The following is a 24,931-nucleotide window of genomic DNA, read 5'->3' on the forward strand; positions in this document are numbered from 1 at the left end:
CACCTTTATTCTTTTCTTTACAGTAAGGCTTTCAAATAAGTCATGGTTGTACGGCAGTGAAGCATTGGTGTTGAACACTGATGTCATGCTGTCGTTGATGATGATGATGATGATGATAATCGTTTTTTACGCGCCTAGATTCTTCCGACCTGTGTATCCATACCGCCAGCCAGGTAGTCACTTCGTCATGTAGAAGAGCTTGGAAAATTCTTGTCAAAAGTCATTTCTGACCCGTCACTGCTGCGCCTACCTTTCGGCGCATATGCAGAAAAATGAGCACTTCTTTGGTCGTTGGATGTCGTTTATACTGCAGACCTCTAGTCTCACACAGGAATTCGAACCCAGTGTCCTCAGTTATCACACGAAGCAAAATTCCTAAGCCAAGGAGACCGTCAGATGGCCAGAAATACTGAAAACTTATCGCACAAAACGGTCGATTCGGGTTGTGTCAGTATGAACTGTGAGAGTGTGGTTTTGTCTGCGTGCTAGTGTCACAAGATACATGAAAGTTTACAAGAATGATGTACACGCATATATTGAATTATGTTTGAAATCAGTGTCGGTTGTTGGACGTCAGAAGCGCTATTCTAGTTATTATATTTTGGGTAGTAGACTGGTAATTCGTAGCGGATTGTTAGGGTTAGAAACAGAGAAAATAGCATTAGTAAGGGAAGTAGTAAGTATGCGGCCAATGTGTGGAAGGAACGACCGTTTACTTTCTTGTTCGGGTAGCTATCAGTTGGGAAGATTTATTTGGCCTCCGACTAAAAAATTCATCCTGAAGACAGTTTGTTTCGGTATCATGTACGTAATCCTTGGCTGAACAGTTTCACCTATAATTCAGCAGGTTCCCAAAAAATCTAACCTAACTCGGAGTGAGGAGACCTGCCTAACCTGACGCCTTGGGGAGTTGGCATGTGAGTCCGAAACTTACGGGTAGCAGATGTTCTTTGAGTGACACCATGCTCTTGGTCTATGATATTTCCAGAGCATTCGATTATCTGAGTGTGCAGCTTTCAGAGCCGATCTCTTCTAACGCATACCTCTCCGGAAGAAGGCGTCATCAGTGCATTCTACAGTATGGCGATGCCGGTCGCTTGGGGAAACACCTTACCCTCCGCACACAGTAAACGGTACGACCTTAACTGCAGGAATCATGTCTTGTCGTAGCAGAGGGACTTACGCTGTTTGCCAAACTACTCTCCGTTGGTCTTTTTTGAACAAAAGTTTATGAAATTAAGTTCCGGTCAATGAATTCCACTTGCTCATTGCAGAAGTGAACTCACACCACCGTGGCTAGATGGTAGCCTTAGGTGGGGCTGTGTACTCACATTTTACCATTTATTTTTGAAGAGCATGGTCACAAAAATAAAAAGTGAATGCAAGCGATGAATGCGAAAGAGTACCAGGAGAATATGGGAGAAAAGAGAGAAACGTCTCATTCGAAATCATGCCAAGGACAGTGACAGTCTGGTGAGGTGAATCCCAAAGCATGTAAAGATTTTGGTATGGGAACAGGCGTCTAAAGACTAACAACCAAAGAAAGGACAAACAATGGTGAATGCTCTTCAAGGCGCAGTATGCGCTAGCACAGTCAAGACTCGCACATCAGGCACAAAGTGACCGTCATACTGGGTCTGGGGTGAGATTAAATGGCAAAAATGTACCTTCAGCTCCATGTGCCACGCATAAAAGTGTCATAAGTACGCAGGGAAAGCGACGAATGCGAAAGGGTAACAGGAGAATATAAGATAAAATAGAGAAACGTCTCATTCGAATTCATGCCACCAACGGTTCCAGTCAGATGAGATGAGTCCCAACGTATGTAAACATTTTGGCATGGAAACACGCGTCTAAAGACCAACAACCGAAGAAAGGACAAATAATGGTTTGTCTTACTGCTTTTGGAACCACCGCCTGGTTGTGTGGCACTGTGCCGTCGTTAACAGCTGTGTGTGAAAACCTTCATTTCGTCATCTGTGTTACTATGACTTTACACGAGTTGTGTCATTAATGCATCCCACAAAGAGCTTTGATACCGTCTCTTTTGCCGTTACGATACCAATGGAAGTTGTGCACAAATATGTTAGAAGTAAATGTTGGATATCTGAATATTTGGTGATGGATCAGACAGTAAAATCATCATTTGGTGTTTTGCAAATGAAAACAGCTCCCAAACTTGACAATACGTCTTTTCCCTGGAACTTGAAGTTACCGTGTCTGGGATGTTGTAGACCATCTGTGGGGTCCATTAACCACGTACACAGGAACACCTGTTTTGGTGCGGGAACGCATAAGCTGTCCTAGTGTTTTCAAACCGGCTGTATAGAATATACATGAAATGTACATCATCCTTTTTGTTATCATTGAGCAATCGATGCAATGGCTTATCAGTCAAGGTCACTAGGCAGTAGAATTGACTTCATCGAAAGCTTCCTGACACTTTCGGAACCAAATCTAGACTGTGTGAGATAGGACAGCAATAACGTATAAATAGACTCGGAAAAAATCAATGCGACGTTTTGTCACGTGGTATTGGCACATGCAAGATGGCGAACAGATTTACTCACAGAGCATTCTGTATGGCTTTTGTGTGGCCTTCTGGTCATAGTACCGCAACCTGGCGAAACACGTGTCGTCTCCATGCTGTTGATAAGCGATCATTTTTCCCTAACCCCATCGATGAACCTATGGGAAGACTAAACCTCCTCACAATGTCCCCATTTTTCCAGTGCTGCTATTTGATGCTGTTAGTCCATAATCTTTGTCGGGAAATAAAAATAAAGCACATTGATTTGGTCGGAGTTAGCAAGGCTCCACTAAAGGTAAAAAACAATTGGTTATCCATCAAGACAGCGCTAATTTTAGCATTCTCCGTTTTCAGATCGACGCCCAGGACACGCTTCTTGCTGATTTTCAGGCTAGATGTGAGTCCTAACTGATGTACAGATTTCCTCCCATCCCCTGAACTTCACTTTATTTGTTTCCTTGTTTCACCTAATAACCACAATCACCAGTCACACATTGCTGCCTGTCACCGCAACAGAGTAGCGGAGTCTCTAATAGGTCACGCTACTTCCTAAAGCACTCCGTTTGTGAACAAGCTGGGTTGCCATATAATACGAATACCAAGGCTGTTCGCTGTTCCACACCGCCCCAGCTGACAGACAGCGTGTGCCCTCGTTTTAGGACATAGCCAATATAGAAGGGTACAGTGCCGAATGATAGCACTTTTAAAAGTTACGCACAGATGCCTATGCCCGTTAGTGGGCTGGGTGTAGCTCCGTTGGGTTGTCGCTGTTCATAGAGAGTATACCTTAGTAGACTCAGTTCACCATGTTCTTTCGTCGCTTGCTCATGTCTCACCTCGATAACTAGCTGAGACAGTTGAAATCCGACTGCTTGGCACACCCAGTGTGTGTGTTTCTCACCATCCTCGCATCATTCCTCACCACAAACTTGAAATCCGTTCCTCTAATCGTGCTTCACCATACTTTTTGCAACCGTGGGTGCGCTGCCCTCGTCTCGCTTCTGGGTTCCGAACTGCTATACATATAATCGACTGTGAAAAAAGTGCATCCGCATAAACCGGACTCTACATTTAGGATAAATTCATTAGATAAACTCTAATGTGGAATTTGAAAAATTCAAGATAATGGAAAAATCGCCTCCCTCGGCTCCTTTTTGGGTAAGGGGTTTGCGGCGCGACGAACAGAACAAAGTGATGTACCGATGGCAAGTTCGGTGATTTAAGGGAAAAAGTTTGCTAACAGGAGTTTCCGTCGTGATTCCAATGGTAGAATGGAGTCCAGAGAATAACCACAAAGGACTGACCGACTGTAAAGACACCGGAATGAGAGTCCCGGTTCCACATATGACACCCGTATTTTAGTGCAGAGCGCATCAGAGACAAAAAGCAGACTTCCGTCGAATCACTTTATGTACATCAGCAGAATGAATTCAAGCCTGATGAAAGGTGAAGACTGTATATTGGAATCGTGACGCATAAACAGAAGAATAACAGTTCAGGTGTAGTACCCTTTCGTTGCCTGGCTACCATTTTACCGATGGAAACACAAGAGCTAAGATACTGTCAGGTTGCCCAAGACTAGACAGGAGATATTGAAAGACTGCACTTGCTTTCCGACTTCTGTTCTTCTGGTCAGTATGGTTGTGACTTAACTGCTGAGCTATCTCGAGGTCAAAAATAGGAAGCCTCTCGATCTCGCATGCACTCTTGCGTAGGGGCCATCCAAACATTCTCTTCAACGTTCCAATTTTAGCATTTGTACCGCCAAAGCGAGCACACGCATAACGGCAAGTTAGTAGAAGCCTGATCGAGCTGCTGCGTAGGACAAATGATTGCAAAAGCTTGTGGAAAAGGCTGTCGATTCGTTCTGCTGTTTCCTCCGTCCAACTATCAGTTTTACATTCGAAGTTAAAGTAAACGACGACAGATTTTGATTGCGGAGAAACCTGATTGGACCGCATGTCCCTTGCGTTTTTAATAGGTCCAATCAGCCCAATTTGACAGCTATGTGCCACACACCGAAGTAAGCTGGTTTAAGCTTTTGCTGACGATTGGGTTGGTGCGAGTTGAAGGCGACAGCATTACGGCCGCATCATGAGGTCCACCTGTATTTTTCCACCTGCTCGGTATGGACTACATCTGACGGAACGATGTTTGTACACTCGGTACGGTCGATAAACCTTTGGATCACTTCACTCTTGGGAGAACTATGGAACTACCTGGCTCACTTGTGTCCACTTACCAATGACCTAGGTGTTTCAGGGCAGTTGCTGTAGAACTCACCACCATTATTCTTTACTTGGAAGCTCCTCATGGTCGCATGGCATGTAAGCGACAGCACTTACTGCCTGTGATCGCCGTCGATGAACAAACATTGGCTTTATTCGGTTCTTGTATCGACGTAAGCTTTCGAATTCGTCACTGGGAAGCGGCGACCTCGTTCACCTGTCATGAAGCGTTTTTAGTTATGCAACACATTAAATCATCGTCGTCAGAGCGGTTTACTAGGTCACTATATGTACACTGATCAGCATGAAGTGCTTGCTCCCTCCGTACTAGCTGTGAAATGTTTCGTGTTATGAGACTTGCGACTGGAAGGTACTCGACAAAGTATTGCTCCAAGCATATTGCTTTCCTTTGCCAGTGTTGAAGTAGTTTCCACCCCCCTCCCTGTTACGGTCTTTCGGGGACCTGCACCACTTAATCTATAACCTAATACAGTATGCGAGTGTACAGGTCCTTTGAATCTCGCACGATTCTGAAAAGGACGCTGAGTCGACCTTTACAGACCAGTGAGGCCTCCAAGTTGTTCGCACTTGTTACTGGATGACTTAAGGATCTGCCTCTAAACCGTTATTCACTAGGCCTTGTGTTGCTCGTCTCGATTCGTACGATCCCTATCGGATGGGTTCTTCAATTAGTACATATGACTAATCAACAATGAACGAAAAGCCACTGTTTTCAGAGTCCACCTTCGATCACATAATAAGCATTAGTTGCCATTTTGTACTAGCGATTGATTTTGTTACACCTGCATTGCCTCGCTTGAAGTACGTTCAATTAGTATTTTATTGACCTCCTACCCACGGGGTCCACGGTGTTGAGTTTATTTCCACAACGTTTGCAGTTTACACGCTCAGAAGTAGATACCAGGTCAAGTCACACTGAACGACCAAGTATCAGTGGCTTTTGCATAAGCATGGCTACGCTGCTTATCAGGATGGACCTCGCTTCATAGGTTACGCCGGTTAGAACAGGTGCTCCGCATGCCAGAAGATCGTGTGCCTTACAGAGCTGTTTTCGCTCAGCCCTGTAGCGCGTGGAACCGACCGAGAGGTGGACAGTGTATGACTTGGCAATGAAGTTCGAAAACACCAACCTGTAAACTTAGTCGGGTCGGCAACTGCCGCCTCCCTGGATGGCTACCCCGGGACTCAAATCATCCATGGTTACTGATTGTGGCAGAAATAACCCAATCGCGTGGTCAGTGGCGCTCGTGCATCATGCGCAGCTACCCAATTTTCAAACAAACTAAACACCTTCGCCTCCAAGGCTTGGTTATATGTTCCACTTTCCCGTTTTCCGGTGACCGAAACTGTAGCACATGGAACCAATGTGCCTATGGTATACGGTTTATAGCTGATGAATTGAATTGAGGAGCTCAACGCAACCCTTGCGGGAAACCTTGGTAGTTGATTAAACTCCTTCCAAAAAATCGAGATTTAAAAGACATCCCTTAGAGCGTTTCACAGCTGGATCATTAACCGTACCAATCAGACTCAGATCGCGATGACAGCCAATCAGGTCAGCACTCTTTACAAACTGTTTAAGCACAGACACGAAGAGAGTCGCTTCCCAACCTCTCACTGATGCCTACCCGAATAGTGAAGAAACGTTTGCGAATCAGGCGGACAGACCAACAGCCCCCTGATAAACTAACAACTGGATGCGAATTCCGAAGACGTTGGGAATGTTGCTGAATGTTCGGCCAGCAGTGGTGAAAGGATGACGGAATCCTTCCATCGCACAAAGTTTTGGCGGCACTGCGACAACCGTGTTCTCATCTCGAGAATGCCTTTATCTACTTTAGAATTCAGACGCTTACTGAATGGTACATGCTACTTCATTATTCTCAAAAAGACACACTAGACAAGATCAAGGAAAAATTATTATACGAAGAAAAGCATAACGTCCTTTCCAAATACAACAATAGTAGTCAGTTATTGGATACACAAAGAGGAAATCTTTCATAACGGCGCGTGAAAGACACGGTAAAGACAGACAGACAGACCGACCGACGGCATCAACGAATACAATTCAAAGTAAATGGCCGCAACGATTTGAAGTTTAGAATGTAAGGGCCTTCTTGATTAGGATAGTAAGTGGACACGACGAGGTTGTATATTCCTCCGGAAAGCCCTGCCTGTTCGAGCGCAACGTAGCCCCGTCTAAAAAGTAGGAGAGAAAATTCCGACTTGACTAGACAATAATTACTGCTAACATTCCAGCCTAAATTACCACAAGACAAGACCGTGTTTTCTCTGGAAAAAAACTCTCGGGTAGGCTGACTAACATGGATAGTTGATTCTGGGGATTCACAACGTTAACAAACGGAACGTCGACCAGTGACAAGCTTCGGAAAGGGAAAAGGAAGCTGCCCGGCTGGAACTTGCTGGCGAGATATTGTCTCGGATCGTCCCACTTCGAGTGGAATGGTAACAGAGTGTAAAGATGGTAGGGATTATAACAGTCCGTGTTCGTTTCGAGCTGTCATCCTTTTTGACGTATTTCTTCGCAAACCAAATAAGTCTGCGGTGTGTAAAACGGATTGGCGTTCGGGGTCTGGGAATTTAGTGGGAAGCGCTATGATGGCAAACTGCGGATTCAGTGCCGTTGAGTGTAAGGCGGTGAAAAAGCGATAAAAACAGACAGTGACGAACAGCTAATGTCGTCAGAACGTCATTTCCTCAAAAATACGGTTCACATATGGAACGCTAGTGGTTTTGAAGGCGCCTCGTGACTCGTTCCTGTTGAGAGGACTGTACCAAGGAAGTGGCAAAGAGCGTCACGGAAAACTGTCAGATGATGGCCTATTAGGCTAGCTATTAGTTCATATTGGGAAGTATAAAAGGATGTACGTAGATAAATTTGTGGTGAAGAGACATTTGTTCTATTCTGGGCTCACATGAACGGTTAGCTCCACAGGAGTTTAGTACATTGACAACGTTTGGAGGTGTGGTGATTATCACCCAATAAATTCGTCACACAAGTGGATGAATGACTTCATTTCCTTCGTGTTTGGATAGCAAACCTGTCATACCGGATATCGAAAAGAAAACCGCATCAGACTCACCGATAACTTCCAGAGGATTTGCGTTCCATCTGGTTTGGGGCAGCAGGGTTTGTAGCAGAAACTTTGATGAGTTCACAGCCGATCGCATAGTCTCTGAATGAGAAAGACATTAAATAAGCGGTAAGTTGGGCTAAATGGCTTAGTGGTTAGAGAACTAATTTGCTGACCAGAAGGTCCGTGGTTCGAACCCAACCTCTGCACCTCGACTTCCCCTGTCCAGGTTCGGCAACCTGGCAGTATCCCAGCTCTCGTGCTTCCTTCTGGTTAAACGGCGGTTAGGCATCGAAAGGATGGTACAGAAGAACGATTTTTTTGTGGTAATCCTTCAAGGCAAGTGTGATATTATGTATTCGACCTCTCTTAGAAGGGCGCTCAATAGGGAGCCATCATATATGACAACAAACAAACACAGCACACAGTGGAGACAGTTTACGCAACTTGGAAAGCTCCGATTGGTTACGAAGTGATGTAGTTATTTGGAATGTGCAACTCCTATGGTAGCTATACGTTTGGTAAATCCATGTTAGTGAACACGGCCGGAAAGGAACAATACTAAAAGACAATTTCGGGAAGTAAAACGGCAATCCCGAGAAGCTTAGCCGCGGTTTGGCTACTCAGTGGTAATCACTTGGTTATCTGAATAAGTCAACAGCCGTGTAGGCCAAAAATAACATAAAAAATCATATTCACTAGCTGCACAAAGTGGCCGGTAGACGAGAATCACACAGGCGACGGCCCGGTGCTGTTGATCAAAGGCTCACGTGTTCGACACTCCACGCCCGTTTGATAGAAACAAAGGCGTTTGTATGGCTGCGTTTTGGGGTTCCTACCACATTGAACCAAAAATCCAGTAAAATCCCAATACCTTTCGCAAGGGTCGTGACTGTTCAGATGAAAACATCTTGTCTACTCATTAGTAATCAGTTGATTATCTGGTTAGGTCAACAGCCAGTTAGAACCCAATTTTTAAGTGCCAGATGTCCACATGGAAGTTGTCTAGTAAAGCTCTTTAATCTTATCGCCATTGCTGTAGATGGCGAGTGGGAATTTCCAACCACAACAACGCAAATGAATAGGAACAAGAAAACGTGGAATAGGTAAATCGAACTCAACCACACTTCCAATTGCTCAAGACCGAATTGAAAACTGTGGATTTCGAGAAGTAGTGGGGAGGTTTAATCCTGCAAGTAATGTTCATCCATGCTCAGAAGCCTATAAATATTGTACACCTTTGTCGTTCTTCTCGGGAGTCGTCGACGCTACGCTAGTCATGAAACCAAAGAGGAGATCATAACCTGATCAAATTGTGTGCACCTAGCTGCAAGTGGTGGTCACACAATGACGCAACCGAAGCTAGTTAACGTGAGATGCATCTGTGACATTGCGGACGAGTGGCGCTATCTTGAAAAGTCAAGATCAGTTAGACCGGTGGTTTCTGGTTCAAGTTTGCTACTGTAACTGACTGTTCCCAAAATGGACTAAACAAAGTAAAACATCTCTCAGCTTTTCTCAGTGGACTGACGCTATACGGAGATATTGGAAAGTTGTCACGGTCACGCTGAACAATATCCGAAACTTCTCCAGCTTCCTGTCGACGAAAGAAAATTCACATAAAGTTACCAACCATTGACGATATCGTTGTCATTCGCACTCGGCGGGCCCCGCGAATCTGTGTTACCTGTTTGTCCCCTACTTTCTGACGTCGTCATTCTCAACTTTTCTGTAATAGCTCGAAATCGCTTTTAACTGCTTGAACCCACTACGATCAACAGGACAGTGTCGGAGGAGAAAGTACCGATACACTAGATGGTGCTTCCTGAGGTCCCGAGGTTCACTGAAGAGACTATACAATGATTTCCGGATGTGTGGTTGTAAATAGACCAGTTGTGTCGTCTCCGTCACTCAAAACGTAGTGAAACGGCGGTGTCGTCTCAAGATACTGGACTCTAGAAACGTTACACGAGGATACAAACAAGATTCGCTGTCACTGCATGCAGCAGAGTCTTCCAGACAACCTTGAATTATTACCGTTTACGGACTCGACGGTAGTGCACCCAACTAGGAAACATGAGGCGGCCTGGTGCGGCACATTCAGTTGCCTGAGAACATCAAAAACGAAAGATTCAGCTGGGTTCCAGGTGCGTCTCTCGAAATAACCAAATTAGTTTGCAAATGAGTGTATATTCGCTAATTTCGTGCAATTTGGTCTCAACTAGAACCTAAGGTTGACGGAAACCCGGGAACTGGGCCTACCTGATGAGCCCCAAAAAGGGCGAAACCGGTCGTGGGCTGTCGACGGACTTTCAGCAACCTTATGAGTAGTATATTACAAATCAAAGATAGGTCCACTGTCCGATCAATCAAAACCATGTTCATTTATGTTAAAAGCTGGCGTCTATCTCCCATTGGAGGAGAAACCTCTCCCTCCTAGTGCAAATAACTGTACTGAGGGGCAGCACCACAGTATGATCTGCCGACTGAAATGGTGATAAATCTTCACTTTTCGCATGTACAAAACAGGGCAAAGAACTACGCGCGTTAAGTTACAGGGGTACAAAGGTACCGAGTGAGTTAGTTCTTTGGCTCGATGAGATAGATGTTCATTGCTCGATGGAGCAGCTGGGACAGCTTCGTACGATTCAATATCCAAAACTTATCTGTTCATGGTGTCTCACATCAGCGGACGTCCCACTTCAAGAGGAACGCTAAACCAGATGAGAGCACCAAAGACATGAACAAACAGGCCGATCGATGGATTCGATGAGTGTGAAAACGGGTTCGGCAGTCCGAGTGGTTCAGGATGAAGGATCCTTTTAAAGCCTAAGAGTTCCCACTTTTCGGGCACTTTTTGTCTTTAAAAGACCTGAAACGCTCCGCAGGATACAAACCCAAGAAGCCTCATGAAAGGGATAAGAAAAGAGAAAGTTTTACTCTTAATTAAAGCTAATTGCACTAACTTGGGACCACGCATTTCCACGAGTAACTGATTGTCCACTTCGTTGTTGGACAGGTTGATCTGGTAACAGGGATTTCGGTCATAAGTGTCCGGGTGATTTTGACAACCACCAGCGTTGGCGCCTTTCCACTGTCCAGTGACCTGTCCGAGGTGAGTAGAGGAGTGAGGAAGAGTGTGGGTATCCGAAGAACCACTGAGTATATTGGGAAAAGTCTTTCGAAAAGCACTGCATAACTGTTTCCTTCTTGTACGCATCTTACAACTTGCACAAACTCGTGTTCGAATACGCAACTGTTGGGATTAGTGTGGCGAACATGTGCGCTGTCCTGCTTTATGTTGGTGTCAATGTCAAATTGAGTGGTGATGTGGGAGCTTCGTACGTCTGAGTAAGGCTGGTGGTGGACCCCTCTGCCGTTTCGAGGATTTCTCCAAACACATTGACATGGCACTACAACACTGACGTTAACGTCGATAACAGCCGAGAGCAAGGCTGGTGCTGGACCCCTCTGCCATTTCAAGGATTTCTCCAAACACGTTGACATGGCACTGCAGCAAAGCACTTCAACACTGACGTTAACGTCGATAACAGCCGTGCCGTAACATACAGTACGGCGCGTCAACTGAGGCGGTGTGCGCTGAAAGCCTTGATCCATGGATTCAGAGTCGAGTATCCTAATAAAATATCTCGCTTAAATGATGCGTTAAGGTTGATACGACCAAGAGTAGCCTACGTGAAATACACTAATTTGTGAATTAATCTGATTTTACTGAGAGATTCCGCTGAATTCTAGCTGCATCTCTCGTTTTCAGCAACCTCATGAGTAGTATTCAACGTTCAAAGGAATCGTCTGCACTTCGCTAATGACGAGTAGGTTATTGGTGTCACATTTGAACGGAATCAAATCATTTACCTGTTTTTCCACTTTGTATGGATCCGTTATTTTACTCAGAACGAATGGAGCTGTCGAATAGACCCTCAAGGTGTACCGGATGGTGTTATTCTTCTCGAACTGAGATACGACGAACGTGTAGTTGGCGGTACCGGGATCTTGTAGGAACTGCACGAGACAATGTGGGCTATTGGCACGAACCGAATCCCGAAAGGGTTCCACTTCGTACGGACAGTAAACCTTGCGAGTCTTGATGTCCTTGTACACCACAAGAGCAATGAATTCCTTGTTGTCCGCAAAATCTTCCTGTGAAGAACAGGAATTTCGGTTGGAAATTACATCAAATGGAATGAAGAGACAAACGGATTGGAAGAGATAACGGGGTCTGGGGGAAATACCTGTTACGCAAGTTGATTCAGCGTACCTAAGTGGAAAGCAACAATGTGAAAAAGATTTTTTGAAGTTGATACAGATTTATTTCGACTAGCTTTTCATCGTTTTCATTTTTGATTTATTTTATCGGACAGAAATTTGGGCACAAATCAACGATTAGGTGATTTACAACTCAATGGGGAGGAACATCTGAGGAAAAGTTGGGGAAGATCAGAAGAATAAATTGGAAGACCGGCACACAAACTCATGAGTTCAATCCTATAATACTAGGTCAATAGCTAAAAGACGGTTTGGTGAAAGAACTTAGATTTTTCCCCCGGATTCCCTTTGAAGTTTATCTTTTTTTTACTTTGAGGTGACAGCCATGCGAAGGAACGTAGCACATCGCTTCCAGGAACCGAACCAAAATTGACATTGGGAACGACTTCCTCGTTTTCTCCCTCAGTTTATTTGGACTTTTGTGCTTTCCCGTTTATCTTCTGGAAACTCATACACTCAGATGAAGATCCCGATTTCCTGCATCCAAAGTTGCATATCCCTCTAGAATCAATCACTGGTGGATCAACCTCAGTGACCTTTTAGAAACTGCTCTGAAGATACCTTTTTCAAAAGTTCGTGATCGTTCCTCTCGTTGGGTTGGGGGGCACTAGTCCACTACCGGAATAAGTGGATACAACTTGTAGTAACGGTGTTTTTCTCACCTTAGTTCTCGGTCTCAGCCTCCCAAGCTAACAACCACCAAAGATGCACAAGGTATATTAACACCCAAAACGAAGTCAGGAACACTTGTACAGCGCTTCGCATATATAGCGTAAGCAGCTACAACCTTCTGGAAATTCTGACGCGTTCTGGATGTGCCAGCGGCATTCGCCCAATGCTGGGTCATGATTGGTTGTTAGGTTCAGACTTTCGACCACTCATATCTCGGCTTGATGCCGGACCAGCAAGCGTCTCGAATTTTTGGCCAATCTTGCGTGGGATAGGCTTCTCGGCCGTAGCAGAACCTGACTGCGAGCGGTAAAGCGGGATCCATGTGGAATTCCGCCTAACACAACTAGGGGCCTTACGTTACTTCGGTAGAAAATCAGAATATTCAGCTGTCACATTGTTTTGATGCACGGAGCTGCCATGAAACAGAGCTGAGAAACATTCAAGTTGTCCAAGCATAAACAGGAGCAATCGAAGAGCTAGAAATGAGGTCGAAGTAAGGACCTGAATAACTGAGCTATCGCGAGGAACTTCAGTATTAGTCCTTCAACTTGTGGGGACCAAACAGGTATGTCATGCGGCATCGGGTGGGAGGTCGTAGAGTGGGACATATGGAAACAGAAAACGCCACCTGGGAATAGGTACGTCAATCACAGAGAGGTAGATCAGGTAGGCGCAGGGCCGTAAACATTAGGTTGAGTAGCTAAGATTGGCTGTAGGCCAAGCAACGAGGACATTGGCTGGCTACAACAGTTTTGCTGCACGAAAATACTATGAGTGAGGTGCGCAGCGTATTAACTGACAGCCGCTTTCGGCGTCTTTGTACTGCTGGTGTACTGAGCGCGAAATGTGGTGTCCACTTCCGTGAACTGGATTCTTTTCGGGAATAGATACATCTTCAGTTGAAAGCTCATATTGCCATAGCTGAGTATGAAAGCTATCACAGACAGGACCCTTTTTTAACTCATCAGCATGCCAGCAGGCAGATGGGTAGTCAGCTTACACAAAACTCGAAAATCACGGATCCAGCCCCAAATTGAAAACCGTCAGCAAAATGGTTGCAATTTTGATGCATTGTGGAAAAAGCCACCTCTGTAAAATGCGTGATGCTAATCAAAAAGCGATCAATTTCTGACTAATCGTTCCTGACTTATGGGTGTAACTCTGTTATTGTCCGGTAAGTTGAGGTAACAGCGTCGGTTATTTACGCAACGTGGCACATGCTCCAGAAAGTCCAACTATGATTATCGATATCTTGGTAAAAACTAACACCACAAGCCAACGGTTTGGAAACCGTTGCAAATCGAGTTCCAAGGCGCTTCAACCTGCGGAGATTGCCACTGGAAACTAGCATGCTAGCTGAGATAGAACAAGTACCGGAGTAAGAAATCACACCATCTTATTACTTCTCTATTTCAGGATAAGATAAGCCCCGGGCCGTGAATGCCAGAATAAGCGATTTGTTAAGATGCGTGTGGGGCCGCTGTTAGAAGGCCTAAGTAACCTGGGGAAATAGAACTGGCCATGTTGTGGTCGCCACGTTAGAACGAAAGTTATGTACTGGTCATACATACATCTTGACGTCGCCCAATTCGCATCTTATCAAATAAACTGAGCACCGTGAGGTACACAGTAGAGAGAAAATTTTGGAATTATAACTGACTTCAAGAACACACCAGTCGGAAGACCTAGAGGTGAACTCTTGAAAAAAAGCCGTACTTGACCCATTTTTAATCAGTTGCAAAAAGAAACCTTGGAAAATATTGTTCGCGCCATCCGGAACGTCCGGTTATAATATATAATATAATATAATATATAGTATAATATAATGTACTATATAATATTCTTCTAGGCTGCTTCGACTTTAAACTTTCCATATAAAACAAGTCGCTTCGTAACGCCATACGACGGTGGTTCTGGCGATTCCAATACAAAGGGGTCGTTTCCTTGGTTATGAATGACTGACCTATCCAACCACACCATGGTGAGTATTCCCTCTGTAACATCGGTGCCTCACTGGCCTGAAAGTACATCTTGTGTTTGAGTACAAAACAATCAGACCAAGGAAAAGAAATGACGGGGACCGAACTAAATCAACCAACAGAGACAAGCTTGGGAATTTCACACTGATGCTGGAAAGACGCAGAGTCATTCCATGATTAGGTCAAAAGCCCCCATTAGAAATAACTAGAACGTAAAGCTGCTAAAGGGCGATAACCCTAGGAAGATTGACGACCCTAAGTCAAAGAAGTATGCGGCTTGGAGAGAAAATGTGCACACATACGACCTTCATGAACTGCGTGCACGGTAGTTTACTGCAGGAGTTTTCTCAATCCATAACTTTAGGTTTGATATTTGGTCTACCTGAAGGTTCCACATGGCAACAGCCTTCACAGTAAAGACTATCTATCTATGTACCTGCTCGGTGCCAATCCACTCGTCATTTTATCACTTTGTGTTGGCGACGATTTCATCCCTACGGGAACTCTGGGCTGTCAACATATGTCGACTCACATTAATAATAAGCATCCGAATGCGTTAGAATCACAGACTGGAAGCTGTCGTTACAGATGACACCTCGGTGAGGTTTGAAATCTGACACACTGTCAATAAACGGTGTAACGACTAATCAACCGAAAATATTCCAAAATGTAAACCAAATAGTCTGGCTTTTGTGTTTTTTCGCTACCTTGTAACCTAAAGAAAGCCTGAGAACTGAAATACTACCAAATTAAGAAGCCCAGAGAGGGGCGGTCGGACAGCGAGGAATGGGCTTGAACAACAAAACTTGCATTTGAGACCTTACCCCCTCTTTGAGGTAGATTGACTGACCTACAGGGGTACGATGTGTTGGTAGTAATATTTTCCTGGAAAATGTAGTTATTTCTTGGTCGTGTAAAGCGGGGAGCTACACATTTCCCTGAATCGACCAAACGTGTTGCACGATACAGCGGTGCCCGTAGCACCTGCAATTCACCGACCATTAAGGCTAACCGTACAATAACTGGATCTTCTAAAGGAGGCACAGTTTGTAACGAGAAGTATGTGAATGATTCAGAACAACCGCACAGATGACTCAGTGGAAAAAAATGGGACTCAAGGATGACACTGCGGTATGCTAAACTAAGAAAAACACTGACTGGGGTAATCCAAGACTCACTTTGTCTGTAATATGTCGCGTAAGCAGTGCCCATACGGGTGCCTCAACGGTTGCTTGAACTTCAAGGTTATACTGTGGGTTGTTTGCACAGGAATAGGAATCCTTTTTCGGGCCATCGTGAGCAAGCCACATGCTGCAAGCAGGGGTTGTGAAACACAGAAACAGGACATGGTGTAACGGTGGATACTACTGGTGGGACATGCGAGTAGTATGTGGTTTTCTCGTAAATCCGCTTCGTGTCTCTTGAAAAGTGAGATCTATTACGGAATTTGTGCAGTCGCTTTGTAGCATTTGCTTGCATTTCAGTCACAGTCAATGAATATCCAGGAAAGTTCAAAAAGACGCGTTCAAGGAGAAAATGCATATGAGAGTTTCGCTTCCCTATCCAACAATCTGTAACTGTTCAGTTAATGTTTCTCTAATAAACAACTCTGCAGCGAAGGCCTTCTTCCCTTCAATGGTAGCTAACACACACAGTTTTAAGTAAGGATACATTGCGTCTCATGGTCAGAAGAATTCAAAACCGGTTGTGGGAATAAACACAGAGTTCAAAGTGCTACGCTTCGCCATTGTGGAAAAGATGCCATCTACTCAATATTAGATGGAGTGTGATTGGTGGACTAATACCACTCAGAGTTTCTTCTGGTGGCATAGCGCGGGCTGCGTACCTAAAGCATAAGTGTCTAACTGAAGTCTTTGTCGTTGCCCAGCGATTGCACTTTCTCCAACACTGAACAGAGAACGTCACTGGTTTTATACCGACAGTGGAGAACACCCGACTTTTCATGAAGGAAACTACTCACAGGGTTGTCAGGTAGGCGCAGTCCCCGAGTTTCCATCAACCTTATGTTCTATTTGAACCCAACTTGAATACCCGACTTCGTTCCATAGCTCGGCTTGTCAAATAAGACACCAGGGAATGATATAAGATGCCTTTTGCACGAACAACAAAAGCGCGGTATACTTGACGTGGAAAACTGGACCCTAAAACTAGCTCACAATGCTCAGCGGGGAGCAGTAACCTCCTGGCATTCGGACACGAAGCCAGCTTTGAGGATAAGGCAGGAAATAGTTCGAGGTTGTAAACCAAGGGATCAATCAAGCAAAGAGAACAGGTATTCATCGCAAATGAGGCGAGATAGTGAAGATTGAATTTCAACGAGATGTGAACAGGTGCATAGTTTATAGACCTTGTGTGGACACTCTAACTGTCTCGACACTGCACCTGAGTTTCGTCACTTTTAGAGCTCATCAGGCGAGCATATCCACTGTCGTGCTGAAGTTCACTTGCTTTCATATCGGAATGGCCAAGTGTAAACAGATGACCGTGTAAATAAGGCCATCCGACTTCCCACCCATCCGACCTCCCACTGGCAGCAAGAATAGTGCAGAGTGACAGATACAGACCGTGCTGCGAAATTCCTCCACCACCGTACAGTCGTGGCTTACACAGCTTGAAGATCACCAAACTGCCTAAGAAGCGGAAGCTCATCATGCTTCAAAGAGGCACAGCTGATTCGAAAAGTGTGAGCTAAGGACTCGCATTCCGAAAGTGTACAATGCACGCCGAAAAAGGGAACCATTCTAAAATGTCCATCCTAAAGTGGACAGAGCGCCCGTGATAACGTCACAATGTTCCAGACACAACTTACTCATGGACACAAGTTGTGTGCTGGAACAGTTCCGGATTCCAGTTCACATAGAAGACGTCAAAGTAGTGGCAAACTGAGTCATAGTCAATCCAAAACACCCCGTTATCCACAGCCTGAGCCGAAGAAAGGTCGTAGTTCAGTTTGGCTTGTAGTTGAGGGGTCCAGTTGCGTGAATCATGTTCAGAAAAGTTTCCTTTCCAGCGCAAGTGACTCCAGGGATTCTTCAGCAGTCGTCACTTTTAGAGCTCATCAGGCGAGCATGTCGACTGTCGTTCTGAAGTTCCCTTGCTTTCATATTGGAGAGGCCAAGTGTAAACGGATGACCGTGTAAACAAGGTCATCTGACTTCAGTGAAACCTCCCATTGACAGCAAGAATAGTGCAGAGTGACAGCTACGGCCCGTGCTGCGAAATTCCTCCGCCACCGTACAGTCGTGGCTTACACAGCTGTGAAGATCACCAAATTGCCTAAGAAACTAAAACTCATCATGTTAGGTTTCAAAGAGACACAACTGAGTCGAAAGATGTGAACTAAAGACTCGCATTTTGAAAGTGTACAATGCACGCCGAAAGAGGGGACCATTCCCAAATGATGCTCGGATTCTAAAATGGACAGAGTGCCCGTCACAATGCTCCAGACACTACTTACTCATGGACACAGGTCGTGTGCTGGAACAGTTCCGGATTCCAGTTCACATAGAAGACGTCAAAGTAGTGGCAAACTGAGTCATAGTCAATCCAAAACACCCCGTTATCCACAGCCTGAGCCGAAGAAAGGTCGTAGTTCAGTTTGGCTTGTAGTTGAGGGGTCCAGTTGCGTGAATCATGTTCAGAAAAGTTTCCTTTCCAGCGCAAGTGACTCCAGGGATTCTTCAGCAGTAAAAGCCGCTTGTCCTGGAAAGATATGCATAAAAAGCTGGTATATGTAGGGAAGAAGTCACGTATTGAGTGCAATGGGATAATGTAAGGATGTGCTCGGCCGCTTAACCTTTAACGTATTCCTTTCAAGGTAAACCAGAGCGCCAGTGAATATATCAACTATGGAGTGTAACCAGCCTCGAAATAGCGCTGTGCATGATCAGCGTATCAAGAAGAATATGGTTTCCAGTGTAAACATTAGAGAGACGGTAAAAATGGCTGTAAGATCCAAGCTCCTGTTGCCGTTAGAAAATCGTTCAGCTGTAACACCCGGTGACTAGCTGCCATGCTACCCGAAGGAAGCACCAGAGCTGGGATACTACGAGGTCGCTCAAAGCTAGACAGGGGAAGTCGAGAGGCAGAGGTCGGGTTCGAACCACGGACCTTCCGGTCGGTAAATTTGCGCTCTAATCACTTGGGCCATCTCACCGTTAACGAAGAGGATGGAAAACAGCTGTTGACAGTCAGTTGGACTTTCGGTGGTGCATTCCCACTTCACATGAGCACACTGCAGAAATCATTCGGTCAACTTACCTGCGTTTGTGACATTCGCTGCTGACCAACGTTTTCGTTTCTGGGTATCTGTTACTGATTAATTTACAGTCATTGAGGGCTGAGACACAGTTATCGATGATTCCGGGCTCATCCATTGAAAAAACCTGTCGTTTGACTATTCTTTCCTCTCGGCATACTGTACGGTCTATGATCGGTCTATACGCAATCCTCTGCTGTGCATCTTACTCTGGAGATGTAGCTAACACGGTCGTCTAACGGTAGCATAAAAGAAACCGATAAACGAGGAGTTGAGTTTCAGCATCACCTTGGAATAAGCCAACTAGCGTTGTCACGCCTGTAGGTGATACCGACATTTTTTTCGAAGCGCGAAACTAGTGATCACAAGATTCATGTGGGAGCTTCTGACAGGAACGGTAGTTGTTCGGCTGCAACGCCCTTTCGGTGCCTGGCTGCCGGGTCACTCGAATCAAGCACGAGGGCCTAGGCAGGAGCATTCTAGATGCCGAGGTTGGGTTCGAACCGTTGGCCTTCAGTTAGTAAGTTCACACCTTAACCACTGAGGTATTGAGGGCCCCCAGAGGTACTGGATACCAAATCAAGGAATCATCGTACAACCCACACTTGGAAAAATACGGGAAGGAGTACAACTGATGAAATCGATTAGCAGTCACCTCATGAGCACAGTTCATCAGAGGTTGGTTGGTAGCGTGTAAAGGATGTGGGAAGTTGTCAATTAATTGTAAAGCACTTTGATGAACATAAAAGTGTAAGCACATTTAAGTAATGGGGATAGTGTGACTCACATCAATCTCCCGTATATCCAGCATTGCATAGGCGTGGGATGGCACCAAACCAGCACGTGTAGCTACGTCTTCGGTCATTTCGCCCGTTGCCACAGTACACAAACAGTGCCCGCGATGAAAACGGCTTAGCAGGCGGCGAAATTCACGGTCTTTGTTGAAACTCATACTGTTCGANGCTGTCTCAGCAGGCCCTGGATGGATGCTCGCCGATCCTGTTCTTTCGAAATCACATTCCATCTTCAGGGTCTTACACAGACCTTTTTCGCCACCACATTCAAGCTTTGTGGACCGGCAAATTTGTATCGATCATCAGCGAAGCATATACGCTGTTATAAGGTTATCGTGCCTTTTTTCAACTTTATGTCCAGTATGAGGGCCCACTAGCGTGAGGAGAGTTAAGTGACTGTAGCACGGTTGCCATGACACACTCAACGACTCATTTTGAAGTCATGACAGTCGGAGGTCTACGGACACGAAAATAAATCATCTGTCTGACTGAGGTGACCTGAGGTAATGGAAATAGTGACCGCGATAAATTGACATATCAGTTGTGAGGTGGTTTTCACGATGTAAAATACTCTTCTCATCACGGCGTATAATGAGTAAGTAGATACTGTGCAAAATCTATGTTCACCATCTGAGTGCGTTACGAATTGTAAGGCAGAGGAAATAAGAAAACTCGAAAATTTCCAGGAATGAGTCCTCTCGATTGTTCATCAAGATGGAGAAGATGGAAAGTTATACCTTCGTTCCCTCCTGACCATAGCTGAAAACTCCAACGAGCTGAACGAAGGCATGGTGATTGTGTGAGTATATACCTGAGCTTATTTCTCATAGTGTAAGGGAACTTAGTCTATGACGAACAAGTTGCCAAGAAGACCCATCTACAGTCACTTTAGTACCGTGTGACATAATCAAGGTTTGGCTGGACAATGTGTTTGAAAGTTTGTTGTACATTTCACTAAAATATCAAATTGTGCACACAAGAGACTGTATCGGTCCCTTGGCTTCTTGCTCCGCCCACTATGGTATATCAAAAGGCACGGTAGCTGTACACAGCCCTTTATAGAGATAAAAGGAGAATCAGTACACCCGTATTTATAGGGTAGTCACAGAGTGTTCCACAAGGTCGTGCCAGAATTTCCGTGAGGGGGCGAGAAGCGTCCACTCAAGGATGCTAGACCCGGATTGGCTGGCATTCTGACTAATCAGGGCATGCCTTCGTTTGGTCCATGTCCTGTATGTGACAATCCGTCCAAATGATGTCATGTTCGGTTATTAGTGACGGCTGGCCCCCGAACAGACACTCAGAATGCACCTTCGAATACACTGAAAGTCAGCAGGGATTCTTTAGAACTGGACATCTAAGTACTTCATCAATACCCTAATCCGGTATGATTAAACTTAGTACACACTGCGCAATTTGCAAAGCAGTCTCACGAAGTACGAATGAAGACTGCGTCTTAAGGCTATCTGAGCCACAACATTCGCCTGATACAGTTCACTGAAGGTTTTCGACCACTCAAAATGCATGCGACCTGTAGTGTTTCATGAAACGAAGTAATCACTGCCATTTTTTTCTTGAGGCGCTGCATTTTTCAAGCCAAGTCTTTCTATTACTGTTTACTCAACGGAAAAAAATCTACCAGCTGTAGCACCCTGTGCCTAGCTGCCATTCTACCCGAAGGAAGCATGAAGGCTGGGATACTGCCAGGTCGCCCAAGCCTAGACAGGGGAAGTCGAGCGCCAGAGGTCGGGTTCGAATCACGGACCTTCCGATAAGTAAATTGGCGCTCTAACCACTCAACGGAAGGGATGGAGGGAAGAAATCCTCCGGCTTTTCACAGACCACGGTAATGTTCTCACAAGCCATGTAACGATCCGCGACCGAAGGTGGTACAAAGGTTAAGCAGGATAGAAAAAGAACGTTCCTTCATACCGGCGGGATTCTGTCAGGAAGGTCAGATTTTTGAAAATAGTCCCAGAATGCCCTAAGCCTACCCTCAAACCTCACCAAAATCGTGGTAGAGAAGCGATCAAGCACTCAGACCAGAAAAGCCAGCTTCTGATCAACTCAGCGACGTCTGACGACTGTTCAGCCACGCCACAAAAACAGCCGACGGTGATGAGTGTCTAGGCATTTCATTGAAGCACAGTCGACTATTATGAGTGTTCCTCAAACTCCGACGAGACAGCCTGGATCAATGTCAAAACAGTCCTTCAAATACCACGAGGCCCGTTGTGGCTTTTGCACTCGCTTGCTCGCAATAAAGCTGTTGTGGTCCTTGTTGGAGAGTCTTTTTCCGAAAATAAGGCACTGGAGCAGGGACAGTATTTAGTTACAACAGGTTCCGTCACTCTTAAAGTCACAATCTAACTCTTCACGTCATCAGTACGACGTCACATTAGACAATATCCAGNGGCCTTCAGTTAGTAAGTTCACACCTTAACCACTGAGGTATTGAGGGCCCCCAGAGGTACTGGATACCAAATCAAGGAATCATCGTACAACCCACACTTGGAAAAATACGGGAAGGAGTACAACTGATGAAATCGATTAGCAGTCACCTCATGAGCACAGTTCATCAGAGGTTGGTTGGTAGCGTGTAAAGGATGTGGGAAGTTGTCAATTAATTGTAAAGCACTTTGATGAACATAAAAGTGTAAGCACATTTCAGTAATGGGGATAGTGTGACTCACATCAATCTCCCGTATATCCAGCATTGCATAGGCGTGGGATGGCACCAAACCAGCACGTGTAGCTACGTCTTCGGTCATTTCGCCCGTTGCCACAGTACACAAACAGTGTCCCCGATGAAAACGGCTTAGCAGGCGGCGAAATTCGCGGTCTTTGTTGAAACTCATACTGTTCGATCGGATACTGATTCGCTCAGGGATCCAGCCGGTTAGAGCATGCAAGTCGATACCCTGATGGAAGGAGACGACAGGGAGGGAGATAGAAATAGCAAATTCTGATGTCAAAACTAGGAAATTAGTCCTTAAGATGGATAAAACAATAGGTGAACTAGAAGGACATAAATTGAACTTTTGCGCACCTGAGTAAAATAGTGCTGGCCTTCTAAACGCATTCTCTTCAGGGACACGATTTGAGTTGCGCTTTTGTAGCATGCCCACGTATAACACAGGTCGGCCATAAATAGTAGCATGCCAACGTATAACACAGGTCGGCCATAAATAGTATGGTAAAAGACATATTATTCCGGCAGCTTACCGGGAATCAAACCGAAGAACGTCATCGTGTAGAACGAGAAACAAAGACAATCCAGTATCTTCGTAATGTACTACTCATAAGGTTGCTGAAAATCCGTCGACAGCCCACGACCGGTTTCGCTTTTTGGGGCTCATCAGGTAAGCGCAGCGGCTGAAACATGAGGCGGCCTGGTGCAGCACAATCAGTCGCCTGAGAACATCACAAACGAGATATTCGGCTGGGTTCCAGGTGAGTGTATATTCGCTAATCCAGTACCTTCTTCACCAATTACTGTGATGGAGGAAATTCCAGACACCTGCAATCGAGTCTCTACCATTCAAGAAACGAGCAAACAAGGGCACAGAGTGCTTTTAGCGGGTATAGTGATGTCCGGGAGTGCCTGTTGTCTGCGCCCCACTCCTACGAAACGACCTAGGTTCTCATTCATGTATACGCAACTCGCTCGTTCGCCGAGCACGCAAACCGTGTTGTGACTTGCTGAACGGTAGTGCAACTCTGTATCGGTCACTTGGCTTCCTACTCCGCCCACTATGGTATGTCAAAAGGAACGGTAGCTCTACACAGCCCTTTATGGAGGCAAAAGGAGAATCATTACATCTGTATTTATAGGGTAGTCACAAAGTGGTCCACAAGGTCGTGCCAGGATTTCCGTGAGGGGGCGAGAAGCGCCCACTCAAGGATGCTCGACCCGGATTGGCTGGCATTCTGACCACTCAGGGCATGCCTTCGTTTGGTCCATGTGCTGCACGTGACACATCCGTCCAAATGATGTGATGTTCGGTTATTAGGGACGGCTGGCCTACGAACAGACCCTCAGAATGCACCTTCGAATACACTGGAAGTCAGCCGGGATTCTTTAGAACTGGACATCTAAGTACTTCATCAATACCTTAATCCGGTATGATTCAACCTAGTACACACTGTAATCCCGAAGAAAGTCGCGATTTGCAAAGCAGTCTCACGAAGTACGAATGAAGACTGCGTCTTAAAGCTATCTGAGCCACAACACTCGTCTGCTACAGTTCACTGAAGGTTTTTGACCACTCAAAATGCATGCGACCTGTAGCGTTTCATGAAACGAAGTATTCACTGCCATTTTTCTCTTGAGGCGTTGCATTTTTCAAGCCAAGTCCTTCTATTATCGTTTACTCAACGAAAAAAATTTCTCAGCTGTAACACCTTTCCGGTACCTAGCTGCCATGCTGCCGAAGCATGAGGCTGGGATACTACGAGGTCGCCCAAGCCTAAACAGGGGAAGTCCAGATGCAGAGGTCGCGTTCGAACCACGGACCTTCTGATCAGTAAATTCGCGCTCTAACTACTCAACGGAAGGGATGGAGGGAAGAAATCCTCTGGCTTTTCACAGACCACGGTAATGTTCTCACAAACCATGTAACAATCCGCGACTGAAGGTCGTACAAAGGTTAAACAGGACAGAAAAAGAACGTTCCTTCATAACGGCGGGATTCTGTCAGGAAGGTCAGATTCTTGAAAATAGTCCCAGAATGCCCGAAGCCTACTGACACCCTCAAACCCCACCAAAATCGTGGTAGAGAAGCCATCAAACACCCAGACCAGAAAAGTCAGCTGCTGATCGAACGATCAATTCAGCAACGATCGATGACTGTTCAGGTACGCCACAAGAACACAACCGACGGTAAGTACTTAGGCGTTTCATCGAAGCACAACCGACAAGTATGAGTGTTCCTCAAACTCCGACGAGACAGCCTGGATCAATGTCAAAACAATCCTTCAAATACCACGAGGCCTTTGTAGCAGAGGTCGCGTTCGAACCACGGACCTTCTGATCAGTAAATTCGC

The 24,931-nt window shown here is 45.4% G+C and overlaps 2 protein-coding genes across 2 annotated transcripts in view; one reads left to right on the forward strand and one right to left on the reverse strand.

Annotated features, from left to right (window-relative positions):
* Window positions 1–6,694: 6,694 nt before the first annotated feature.
* Window positions 6,695–24,931, reverse strand: part of T265_13892 (hypothetical protein) — a gene marked incomplete at both ends in the record, with an annotated part of 30,963 nt that continues 12,726 nt past the window's right edge. The window contains 10 exons of the mRNA XM_009170994.1: window positions 6,695–6,978; window positions 7,884–7,976; window positions 10,841–10,980; window positions 11,751–12,035; window positions 15,991–16,123; window positions 17,643–17,755; window positions 18,085–18,109; window positions 18,291–18,535; window positions 19,879–20,157; window positions 22,579–22,806. Of these exons, the coding sequence (XP_009169258.1) occupies window positions 6,834–6,978; window positions 7,884–7,976; window positions 10,841–10,980; window positions 11,751–12,035; window positions 15,991–16,123; window positions 17,643–17,755; window positions 18,085–18,109; window positions 18,291–18,535; window positions 19,879–20,157; window positions 22,579–22,806 (1,686 nt within the window). The remainder of the gene's footprint in view (window positions 6,979–7,883; window positions 7,977–10,840; window positions 10,981–11,750; window positions 12,036–15,990; window positions 16,124–17,642; window positions 17,756–18,084; window positions 18,110–18,290; window positions 18,536–19,878; window positions 20,158–22,578; window positions 22,807–24,931) is intronic.
* T265_05865 (hypothetical protein) lies at window positions 17,623–17,973 on the forward strand (the record flags this gene model as incomplete). The annotated part of the gene is made up of 1 exon (XM_009170986.1): window positions 17,623–17,973. One exon carries the CDS (start codon window positions 17,623–17,625, stop codon window positions 17,971–17,973), a length of 351 nt encoding a protein of 116 aa, XP_009169250.1.

The sequence above is a fragment of the Opisthorchis viverrini genome (genome assembly GCF_000715545.1).
Source record: "Opisthorchis viverrini unplaced genomic scaffold opera_v5_117, whole genome shotgun sequence".
Lineage (NCBI taxonomy): Eukaryota > Metazoa > Platyhelminthes > Trematoda > Opisthorchiida > Opisthorchiidae > Opisthorchis > Opisthorchis viverrini.